At 43.2% G+C, this 12,108-nt stretch overlaps 1 protein-coding gene across 11 annotated transcripts in view; it reads right to left on the bottom strand.

Annotated features, from left to right (window-relative positions):
* OVCA2 (OVCA2 serine hydrolase domain containing) overlaps positions 1 to 12,108 on the bottom strand; it is a 74,420-nt gene that overhangs the window by 24,089 nt on the left and 38,223 nt on the right. For 5 of the 11 annotated variants that reach the window (XR_015056249.1, XM_085873980.1, XM_085873981.1 and 2 more), the window contains 3 exons: positions 10,770 to 10,901; positions 4,199 to 4,306; positions 3,964 to 4,104 (listed from right to left, as the gene is read on the bottom strand). Coding sequence is in view for 7 of the 11 variants with exons in the window: in XM_085873980.1 (XP_085730106.1) it covers positions 3,964 to 4,104; positions 4,199 to 4,306; positions 10,770 to 10,901 (381 nt within the window). In the remaining 4 variants the exon portion in view is untranslated. Of the gene's footprint in view, positions 1 to 178; positions 276 to 3,963; positions 4,105 to 4,198; positions 4,307 to 10,769; positions 10,902 to 12,108 lie in introns of all 11 variants that reach the window. The other 6 variants (XR_015056250.1, XM_085873982.1, XM_085873985.1 and 3 more) reach the window with 2 other exon arrangements.

The following is a 12,108-nucleotide window of genomic DNA, read 5'->3' as shown; positions in this document are numbered from 1 at the left end:
GAGTTAGAAAATATGTGATAGCATTACATCAGTGGTAGCTTTTTGTGTGTTTTCACCCTGTTTATATGCCTTCCCTTAAATAAGCTTTTGTGTGAATTGGCCAGTCCAAGGTAAGACATCCTACTTCAACTTAACAACTTTTTTATCAGTCAAACATTAACATTGAAATTTGTCTCACCTTTTGCGAGGATCATTTGCTTCTCAACAAAAAGTGCAAAACATGCCTCGGTTGAAAGGTATGTCATTGGTGACACTTATATATCAGTGTCTATTTCCTGTGTGATAAATCATACCACCTTTAGAAAAGTATTTGTCTATCATTTACTGTGTAAACTAAATAAAAGTTCTGAAACAAGATAATTCCATGGATGTTTAGCAAATTTATGAAGAAATCCAAAAATCTAAATTTCTTTTTTGTATGTTGTATGTTAAGATCAGTATAGCAGACAATGTTACCCCAACCCCCAAATGAAAAAAATACCTAATTTGGATGGATTTACATAGTTTGGTCAATGTCATGATATTTTCCCTGTTGTTATTGAAGGATACTTTCCAAGAATCAAACAAAGGTAAATGATAGCATGTTCATGAACAAGATTAATGTTTTTTCCCTGTAATTTCTCAAAAAATACAGAATTTCAGGGATTTAGATACTCAATAATGCACATATGAAGGTATCAAACACCCGTATTACACAATATAAACCAATAAGACAGTCGCAAGATGGTTAATCATGTGCAATCTGATGAATGAGTCAAATGTGAAAATGAAACACAATCTTCTGTTGTAGGGCATAAAATTACAGAATAGAAACAAAAATGTTGTGTTCCACACTAACAAGGCCATTACCTCAGCCAAATGTGTTGCTGATAAACATATTGTCTTCTGAAGCAAAGACGGGTCCTTTATAGTTTCTAAGACATCTCTGATCATATGCACTGATTGTAAGTGATATAAAATGTTCAAGTTGAACTTAAAAATCATAATCATTATCCATTTCTTCAATATCCTCATCTAAACTTTCCACATAGTCTGACTCAAAGATGGATGCCGGGTTCTCACAGTCTGGCAATCGGCACATATCAGTGCATTTCAATCCGTTTGACAAACACACACATTTCAGTCGTGAACACTTCCTTTTACAATTGCAGGCCAATAAATCAAGGACCACCTCAGGTGCTGGCTGACCATTCATCCAGTGCACCACCTTCTGTTCAACTCCTTCTTCCTTCTCCATCTTCCATCCTTGGCCAACAGGACTTGGTACTTTCGGGTCCTGTTCAAGACATCGTCTCCATATTGCAGCCTGGTATTTGGCAACTTGTGCGTGTTTCACTAAGCATTCCCTGCATGGTGGAAGCTGGTGGCTCTCTATCTCACCTTTATTAGCACAGAATATGTCATATCTGAGATAATTTACCTGAGTGGATGATGCCTTTGGTGCAAAGAGGAGGCAAGTAAAGGCCTCTAGTTTGTCCATAAATTCTCGGGAGAGGTCCCATATATGACCCAACTCTAGGAATGTGTTCTGGGTTTCCCTGTTGCTGGTCAAGAGTTTCAAGGCGCTTGTCTTCCCTTTGCCTGCAAACACACTGACTGTGTCACATCTGTATATGCATGCATCCCAATGAGAGCCCGACAGACATCAATGCCAACAGTGGCAGCAACCTTCATGATGTCAATGAGCCTCGTCCGGGTTCTAGTTCCACATTTCTGCAACAGTGGGACTCCAATCTTGTCATGAAATGCCAAGGACATTATGAAGAGATCTGTGTCCTCTGTGTCCTCTGAGCAGATCACTACAGCCTGATAGCCTTCTCTTGCTGCATGAGCAGCAGGGAGAAGTAGGTGCCCATCTGCTTCTTCCTGTTGGCACTGAAGAGCTGGCACCTCCTCACTGTCCTGAGATGTGATTCTGTAACATTTGTCATTCACAGTTGCATGTAAAACCTTCCCCTGTGGCTTTCCTCTGTATTCTGGTTTCTTGCATTCACCGACTAAGAAGGTAATGAGACTGGTCTTTTTATTAACTGTGCTCAGGAACCTCCTCCACTGCCTCACAGTAAGTGTGCCTGTGATGCTTTGCAGCTGATGGCCAGCCTCCACCTCGTAGTGAGCTCTCACTGTTCTTGATAGAGTTCTCCCTGTATGTGTCAAACACAACATCTATTCTGTCACTATCAGCTCCCTCCCTCAGTGCCATAGACAAAACTGTAGTGACGACATCTCCAAAAGTAACTTGATCACCTTTTACTCTTTGGACTAAGTTCATTGCATCAACCACTGAAGCAGAGTTACCTGGGAGTTGCTCTGCCACTAGTGGGGCAACTTAGCTAAATATAGCATAACAATTGTGCATTTTGTGAGGAAAGCACCAAATTTGGCACACTAGTAGCCCATCATATTATGAACAGATTTGGATATTGGGCCATCTCAAATTTAGCCGTTGATGGCTGTGGCAGCCATTTTCCACTGCCATCAAAAATTTTGAGATGGCCCAGTGCCTGCAATTACAAACACTAAATGCTAGGCTAGTTTTAACAACTGTTTTGAAAAGCAAATAACATGAGCTACGTGCCTAACAATTTTCAAGAACATATAGCCTATAATAAGAGAGAACCATCAGTTTTGAATAGAATGTCTTCTGTCTTACGCTGGTTTCAGAAAAGTATATTTTGGGATGGGGTTACGAAACGGCTAATAACACACAAAAGGCTACCACCAATGCAATGCTATCACATAGTTTCTGACTGTAGAGATGTATACCCTGCCAAAAATTATGATGAGCATTATTCCCTTCAGATGGTACCGGTGGCCAAAAATTACCGGGTCTGGCTGATGGCCTAAAAGGAAGCATTTCAGTTTGGCATTTTTAATATGAAATGGGCAAAGCCTAGAAACGAATGAAACCCTTTGGAATAACCCTTTAGAACCCCCATGAATTACCCTTTACAACCCTTTAGAACCCCGTACGATTACCCTTTCAAATTACCTTTTAGATCCATTTACATTTTACCTTTAGAACGCATTAGAATTACCTTTAGAGCCCTTTTGAATGATCTTTTAAAACCCTTTAGCATTACCCTTGAGAATCAATTAGAATTACACTTTATTACCCTATAGGATTAAATACATTGGGGTGGAGAGGTTCTTCTTCATTTTTGACAGACAGACGGATGTATGGAAGGAAATAACCAAACATTGAAGTGGCTTCACTGCTTAAAAAAATTAGCTTTTGCCGAAGTGCCCTGACCACTCAAATTATACACTTCCTGAATATAGAATAATCCCTCAACATGGACCTCAAGATGATGGAAGACAACTTTAACAACTGGTGGCTGATGCAAACCATCTGAAACCTCCGTATGTGCTTTCCATCTTCGTAAACGAAGGGCCAAGCAAATACTTAACGTCACCTTTTGTGGCCTGATACTTCAACAAAACTCAACCCTGAAATACCTTAGCATGAAGTTAAATAGTAGTTTAACTTACAACCAGCATCTAAAAAACACTGACTATATTAGAAAATAAGAATTAGAACTAGTTTCATATCAAACCTCTTAAATGCAGGAGAGGAGATTGAGGTGCAAGTGGAGGGGAGTTGGGGGTTATTGTGGTTAATGTACTCATTGTCTTAAATGGGATATCCAAAATGACCCAGACTGTGACGACTGCGTTCCTGGCTTACAGGCCATTCACCACCTTTTAAGCACATCTCAAACACTTTATTACCAGAAGGAATTAAAGCACCCCATTCAGTAACGTCTGAAGGCAGTAACTGGATAACCATCTAAAGTTAAATATCGAAGAGAAACATTTAATCTTGCCATTTGAAAGAAGAAGGTTGCATTTCCCAGTAATTTCTAGGCAACCATATCTTACCCAGGAAGGTCCAAGATTGGGTGTGAAACATCATGTGTGCTTTTCCATTTCTTTCTCCCTTAGCTCGAACATTAAGCTCACCACGTGGAATGACGCGGTCAGTATCTCCAAAGATGTGTATGCTGGGAAGTGTGATTCCCTTGCTGTACAATCCATTGTGTGGTGACGATCTACTACGGAAACCGGCGACCAAAATCGCAAACTTGAAGGCAAACCTCTGGTCTGACAAAAGAAGATGTAAAATAAGGAAAGCAGTTGAAGAAAGCAAACAAGTATGAACACGACTAGAAAAATAAAAACATGGTGTGGAAAATACCAAAGCAAGGATGTAAGCCGGCAGATAATGCAGTGCCCTCACCACATTCCTGCTGGAGACCACAGAGCAGAGAAACAAGTGATGCACCTTGGCTGAAACCAAGAACACCTGTGAACATGTGACAACTCACTTCAAAAATCAATGCACAATAAGGTAGGTAGAGCATTCGGCCTGCTAAAAGAGCCAGTAACTTGTATGTTTTCCTGATATTTTACGATCATTCTGATTTTTATAAAAAGTAATGGAGGGGTAAAGAATGAAAATTGATTTACTGCAGTAAGAAAGATTAATACAGAATTTGAGATGCATACTCCCAAATGAACCATCCAACCTCCTAACAGGATAGTGCACAGGTAGCGGCACCCTTACCTTTGAGCTGTCCTGTCTGGGTTTGATTTCTGACCCAACTTTCAACTGATTGATGCTTCACAGGCAGGGCGTTGCATTACATAGTGTACCATCTTTCGGACAGATGTCCACTAATATTATCCATATGCTAACAGCTTATATAGGTTGAATATTCCATGGTGTCTTTTGATGAAGAGGCGAGTTATTGCCAGCACACTGAACAAATTCCTTACTTAATCTGCAGGGAGCACGACAACAAATAAGAATTGGTTGCATCTCCCCAAAATGATGATACCTGCAGGCCAAACTCATCACTGACTCTTGGCCAAAAGAGGGAGGGGGTGGGAGGAGGGGGAGAGAGATAGAGAGATAGAGAGATAGAGAGATAGAGAGATAGAGAGATAGAGAGATAGAGAGATAGAGAGATAGAGAGATAGAGAGATAGAGAGATAGAGAGATAGAGAGATAGAGAGATAGAGAGATAGAGAGAGAGAGAGAGAGAGAGAGAGAGAGAGAGAGAGAGAGAGAGAGAGAGAGAGAGAGAGAGAGAGAGAGAGAGAGAGAGAGAGAGAGAGAGAGAGAGAGAGAGAGAGAGACACAGATAGGGAGCGAGAATGATGGGGTGGAGAAAGAGAGAGTGAGGTAAGATCTCAACACTTGTTCAAAAAATTTTCTGCACTCACTGATCTTAAACCAACATTTGATATTAACTCCTTCCTCCGCCTTCCTATTAACAGACATTAAATCCCTCCTCTTCTCCAATGGCTTGATTTCCGATCATCAATATGGTTTCAGACCAGGTCACTCTTCCCTGAATATGCTGCTTCTGCTCTCCCAACAATGGATGGAGGTCCTCAATGCCAGACATGAAATCAGAGCCGTATCCCCAGACATATCACGTGTTTTTGACACGGTCTGGCACCCTGCCCTGCTCACCAAACTCTCTTCCTATGGTATCCAAGGCCATCTCCACTCATGGCTCGCAGACTTCCTCTCCTGTCGCAGTTAACGTGTGGCCCTAAATGGAGTTCTTTCATCCCCTCTTCCTGTCCAAGCTGGAGTTCCTCAAGGTAGCGTTTTGGGCCATGTTCTTTTTCTGGTTTTCATCAATGATCTCTCAGACTCTCTGGAAAATCCTCTTCATCTCTTTGCTGATGACTCCACCCTCCGCCGTACCATCTGTCATCCCTCAGACCGGCAAGCAGCAGCTTCTTCGCTCACTGCAGATCTGGGTAAAATCACAAACTGGTCAAACACGTGGAACATGTCTTTCAATCCGGACAAATCTCACACTCTCACTATGTCTCTCCAAAAGGACCGTTTAGAACCCCCCCCCCTCCATCTACTTTCTCAACAATCCTCTGGAAGAAGTCCTTTCTTTCAAGCTTCTGGGTCTCACTATCTGCCATGACCTTTCCTGGAAAAGCCACATTTCATACCTGGCCTCCAAAGCCAGTCGCCAAATGGAAATCCTCCGTCGTGCAAAGTCCTTCCTCGGCCCACCTGAGCTCCTGACCACTCACAAAGCTTTCGTCTACAGCCTGATGGAGTACTGCTCTCCCCTCTGGGCTGGTTCTCCTGCCTCCCACCTTTCTCGGCTTCACGCTGTGGAAACCAAGGCATTTCAGATCATTGGTATCTCCCGCGATGAGGCGAGTCTTTGGGCCTCTCACTCTCTCACCGCAGGCTGGTCAGTGGCCTTTCTGTCTTCGAGCGTCTCCTCTCCAGCCTCGCCCCCCCCCCCCTGCTCTCTCTCTCTGATTTGTCCCCACCACATTTCCGCAGGGCGCTCAAGGTCCGCCAACAACCCCCTTCTGGTAAAACTACCAAAATCACGAATCACTGCTCACCTTCACTCTTTCATTCATCTTTTCTCCCCGCCTTTGGAATAAACTCCCTCACTCTTTTCAATCCCATTCCTCCCTCCAGGTCTTCAAAACAGCTGTTCACCACAATCTCTGATCTTCCCCCATCCAAATCCACCCCAAACCCACCTCCTTAAAATTCCCTGCTTTCCTTCCTGAAAGTCCCTGTAGTGTCCATCTTGTATTCCCCATGTTCCCTGCCCCATCCCTCTCCCTTCCACAGATCTAATGTCTCTGTTCCCCATTGTTTTGTCCTTTCCACTCCCGCCCTTCTTGTCTCATGCCCCCCCCCCCCTTGCTGTGTGTTGTGTGTTAGCTCTCATACGAATCTCGACAAGGTATACAAAAAAAGAAACTCATCTGTCAGTAAATTCATCATCTGACTTTTGTAAAATTTATTCCCTGAGCCTTCATCTTACTATAGAAAAGAAAAGATAAAAGGCATTAAAATTCTCGACTTTTTGGGGGATAAAATGTTGAGGATCATGGAGGCACGTGAACATAAACGGATCAGGACATAGCAGAACGAAAAAAAGAAAAAAGAGAGAGAGAGGAGGGGTGGGGACACACCAACAGCAGGATTAAGGAACAGAGGTAGACTTGGAGAAATAAGGGATGTGAGGAGGACTGGGAGCTTAGGGGAAGACACGGGGAGTGAATGGGATGGAGGAAGCTACAAGCACTCAATCACAGAAGTGGAAGGAAAAACTGGAAACCCAAAAAGAGATGGGCTTGGGTGGGGTGAATGCAGAGAGACAGAATCATAGTTGTGAATATTTGATGACCTGAGATAGTGGTGAACAGCTGTATCGAAGCCCTGGAGGAAAAAATTTGATTGAAGAGACTGAGGTTAGTTCTACAGGTGTGGAAAAAAAAGAGGAACTAATGGGTGGAAGTGAGCAGTGATTCAAGATTTTGGGAGTTTCACCAGAAAGGGGTTACTGGCAGACCACATGCACCCTGCAGAAACCAAGACTTGTGAGGGAGTTGGGGGTGGAGTTGGGGGGGGGGGGTGGAAGACATACAGCACAGAAAGGGTAGAGGGTGCAAGATCAGAAAGAAGATGATACAAGGCAGAGACCACCGATATGTCTGTGATGGGAAAATGATAACCCCATCAACCCAGCTTCAATGCAGGAGATTTCAATGATTTTGAAGGCCTTGGTTTCCATGGCATCATGTTGAGCAAGGTGTGAGGCAGGGGTGCCATCACAGAGGGGAGAGCAGTACTCTATCAAGCTCTGGATAAAGGCCTAATAGGTTTATAAAGTTCAGGTGTGCCAAGGAAAATTTTTGCATGAGGATGGATGCACAGTCAAACTGGCTTTGAAGGTCAACTATGATATGTGATTTGCCCAAGAAAGATCATGGCTGATAGTGAGACCCAATAGTGTGAATGACTGGACTTCTTCAAGAGGATTGTTAAGAAAGTATATGGGTGGGGGTTGCCACAAGGTCCATTTGGAGAGAGATAGTGATCATGTGAGATTTGTCAGGATTGAAAGACATATTCCAGGTGTTTGACCATGTTACAGCAGAAGGTGGACAAATCAACAAAGAGATAAAAAGGATTTTCAAGAAGGTCAGAAAGATTGTTGATGATTAGGAATGGATTATGAATAGGACTGGACCCAAAATTGCCTTGGGGCACTCCAGTCCTAACAAGGAGAGGAGATGAGAGGATTCCGTTGAGAGCCACACATTGGGTACAAGAGTAGAGGAGTTCAGTAAACCTTGTGTGGAGGTAGGCGGTCATGGATGTCATAGGCAGAGAGTTTTAAGAGCAAAAGATCCATTACAGAAAACACAGCAGCTTCTATTATTGAGTGCAGGGATGCAGCTCTGCAGGATTACATGTTGTGCTCATGGGAAGGAAGCAGGTGAGAGTCATTCCCATTTCCAGGCTGACACTTTGCTGCTTGGCAGCAAAATGATCAACTAAATGCCAGTTTCACTTCCCATCAAGGATGTCGGAGATGTCATTTGCCGTTCTTGGTTCAGTAATATTTGTGTTACAAGATATTAGATGATGTAGTTGCCTACCCCGAGATAATATATGAGAGCAAATGGATCAGGTGAATTTTACTGCACTTATGTTTTAGAAGGTGTTGTGCACTCCCAGTCTTATGCAGATGCCCAGCAGCAATCTTTTTAAAATTCATATTCATGAGCACTTTGGTCCTGCATTCATCCAGAACTTCCATGGCTTCAAGCACCAACGTGATGATCCTGTTTGAGCACTGTGCCACTCTATGAACCACAAATTACATCCTCACATTGTAATGCTAAACACAATGCAATTATCTGCCAAATACATAAATATATTATACTGGGTAACTTCCATCAATGGAAAGAAAGGCAGTCGAGATCTCTCCATTAATTAGAAAACATTACCCTTTCAGGATTGATGTTTCATCTTCCCCAAAGGGGAAGTGCGCAAGCTCAGACTTTTAACCTTCAGTTTTGGACACATGTTTCTTGAATGAGAAATGCTTTTTTCATCATTAAAAACAAAACAAAAAATCCAAACATGATATAAAAACTAACCACGCGCATGTTAACCTGAAGACAAGGCAAGGATCTGAAGACCAATGTCCAAACTACATGGTCTTGCTAAACTATGAAAAGCTTTTCAAGGCTGACACATGAAACTTGGCCCCGAAGACCAAAATATATTGTCTTCCAAAAACACTTGCTGTTTCCATTTCCTTTAAGTGTGGTTAACAAGACAAAATTGGCTTAAAATCCAGAGCCTACGGGGCAGTATCTACATACACGACATGGCCAAAATTATGTGGACACCTGCTCATCCAACATCTCATTCCAAAATCATGGGCATTAATATGGAGTTTGTCCCCCATTTACTGCTATAACAGCCTCCACTCTTTTGGGAAGGCTTTCCACTAGATGTTGGAATATTGCTGCGGGGATTTGCTTCTATTTAGCCACAAGAGCATAAGGGAGGTCGGGCACTGATGTTGGGCGATTAGGTCTGGCTCGCAGTCGACGTTCCAATTCATCCCAAAGGTGTTCGATGGGGTTGACATCAGGGCTCTGTGCAGGCTAGTCAAGTTCTTCCACACCGATGTCGACAAACCATTTCTGTATGGACCTTGCTTTGTGCACGGGGGCATTGTCATGTTGAAACAGGAAAAGGGCCTTCCCCAAACTGTTGCCACAAAGTTGGAAGCACAAAATCGTCTACAATGTCATTGTATGCTGTCGCGTTAAGATTTCCCTTCACTGGAACTAAGGGGCCAAGCCCGAACCATGAAAAACAACCCCAGACCATGATTCCTCCTCCACCAAACTTTACAGTTGGCACTATGCATTCGGGCAGGTAGCGTTCTCCTGGCATCTGCCAAACCCAGATTCGTCTGTCAGACTGCCAGATGGTGAAGTGTGATTCATCACTCCAGAGAACGCGTTTCCACTGCTCCAGAGTCCAATGGCGGTGAGCTTTACACCACTCCAGCCGATGCTTGGCATTGCACATGGTGATCTTAGGTTTGTGTGCGGCTGCTCAGCCAAGGAAACCCATTTCATGAAGCTCTCGACGAAAAGTGCTTGCGCTGACGGTGCTTCCAAAGTCAGTTTGGAACTCGGTAATGAGTGCTGCAACCGACGACAGATGATTTTTCTGTGCTACGTGCTTCAGCACTCGGCGGTCCCGTTCTGTGAGCTTGTGTGGCTTACTACTTCGTGGCTGAGCTGTTGTTGCTCCGAGACATTTCCACTTCACAATAACAGTACTTACAGTTGACTGGGGCAGCTCGAGCAGGGCAGGAATTTAACGAACTGATATGTTGGAAAGGTGGCATCCGATGACGGTGTCATGTTGAAAGTCACTGAGCTCTTCAATATGGCCCATTCTACTACCAATGTTTGTCTATGGAGATTGTATGTCTGTGTGCTTGATTTTATACACCTGCCAGCAATGGGTGTGGCTGAAATAGCCGAATCCATGAATTAGAAGGGGTGTCCGCATACTTTTGGCCATGTCGTGTACATGGTTTGACACAGCACAACATGAAGGGTAACAGGTAGAAAAGTGAAACAGGATACCAAGCACCATACAGTTTTACAAGAGCCAAAGTATGCTTGACCATGCTGGAGTGTCTATGCAGCCATTAATAAAGATTTCTAAGTTTGAAGATGCCAGCATACCAAGCAGATATTTTTAACTGCATGCAACTGCAGTGTATTATCAGATTATATAATCGCTTACGGTTTCTTCATTCTTCGTAAAAATTAAATCCGTTAAAATAAATGAGGAAAAGAACCACGAAAATGATGCTAAATATCTTTCACGGGATCGCTCGAGCAGGACACTCATTCTGGCCAACATGAAAGCATACCATCAAAGGGTCCCTGCTCCTTTACAGCATGCCCAACTTCATCCAGAGTCTCTTCAAATCCCTTGCAGATATCAACATAATCGGTAGCACAGAAATAGTCATCGATCTTGCTGAACCACCAACCACGGACATCTGCACGCAACACACATGCACAAAACATGGCAGCTTAGCTTCTCCACAGCAATGTCTGCCAGTCAGATTATAATAAAAGGACAGAGCAAAAAAAGGTACATTAAAATGCAAAAATCTCAAACAGCAGCTTCAAGTTTCAAAATGAAAGAAAACAAGCTGAATACCATGAATGATCGCGAGGTCAGATAAAGGGCGATTCCTAAATGATGTTGATAATACTTACATTGCCGATTACCAAACATAACAAGATGGCGACTGTGCGTGACCCTCACCCCTTGTATGTCATGAGGCCGATTTCTTCGATAAAAATATATGTAGATACAAATTGCTGTCAACTTGACTACACAAATGTAAGGTGACATTACAGTTAAAGATGACAGAAGCACAAATCTATCCATTTCTTAACGAAGACATGTCCAAACGAAGACATGTCCTTTGTGCGTGACTGTTTAAATGGTGAAGACGGACTGACTACGTGCCTGTGCGTGGCCTAACTCTATGATTGACAGGAGCTCTGAAACACTCGAGCTGTGATTGGTTACTGATCTCGTGGACGGTCTGATGACCAATCACAGCAATGACGTAAATGTGAGGAGGATGAGGAGGAGAAAACAATTTGAAACTGTGATTGGTTACTGATCTCATGGACGGTCTGACAACCAATTTGACAACCAATCACAGCAATGACATAAATGTGAGGAGGATGAGGAGGAGAAAACAATTTGAAAACCCCTCCTATTGACAGTCAGAGTCAAAACGGGAAATAATAAATAAATCAATAAAAATCAACTTGAGTGGGAGACCATGGAAAAGCAACAACAATCAGATGATTCTAGGTCCTTCCCAGCAGACACACGACGTCAGTATGAAAGATTCACGACGTTGGGAATAAGCCACTTGGTTGTACAACCAGATCACGATGCGGTACAGCTGCCACGCGCACCGCGATTATCTAAAACTGTTTTTTCTGCCTCATGTGTTGCCATGGTGACCGCTTTTCCACCTCGGGACGTGTGATTGTGTCTGTCTTTCACTGGAGGAGAGATCTGATTGGCTAATTCCTATTTCCGCATCACGAGCCGCCATTTACAAAGTTTGGTTAAGGCCCGGTCACACCTTGACGTTTTAGCCAACGTATGCCGATTTTTGAATTTTTTTTCTAAAACGCTGGCACACGTTGAATACGTTATGGGTAAGTTTTGATAAC

Source organism: Eptatretus burgeri, chromosome 3 (assembly GCF_056783735.1).
Source record: "Eptatretus burgeri isolate ZD-2024b chromosome 3, Ebu_testis_v1, whole genome shotgun sequence".
Taxonomy (NCBI): Eukaryota; Metazoa; Chordata; class Myxini; order Myxiniformes; family Myxinidae; genus Eptatretus; species Eptatretus burgeri.
This window is presented reverse-complemented; position numbering and strand designations above follow the sequence as displayed.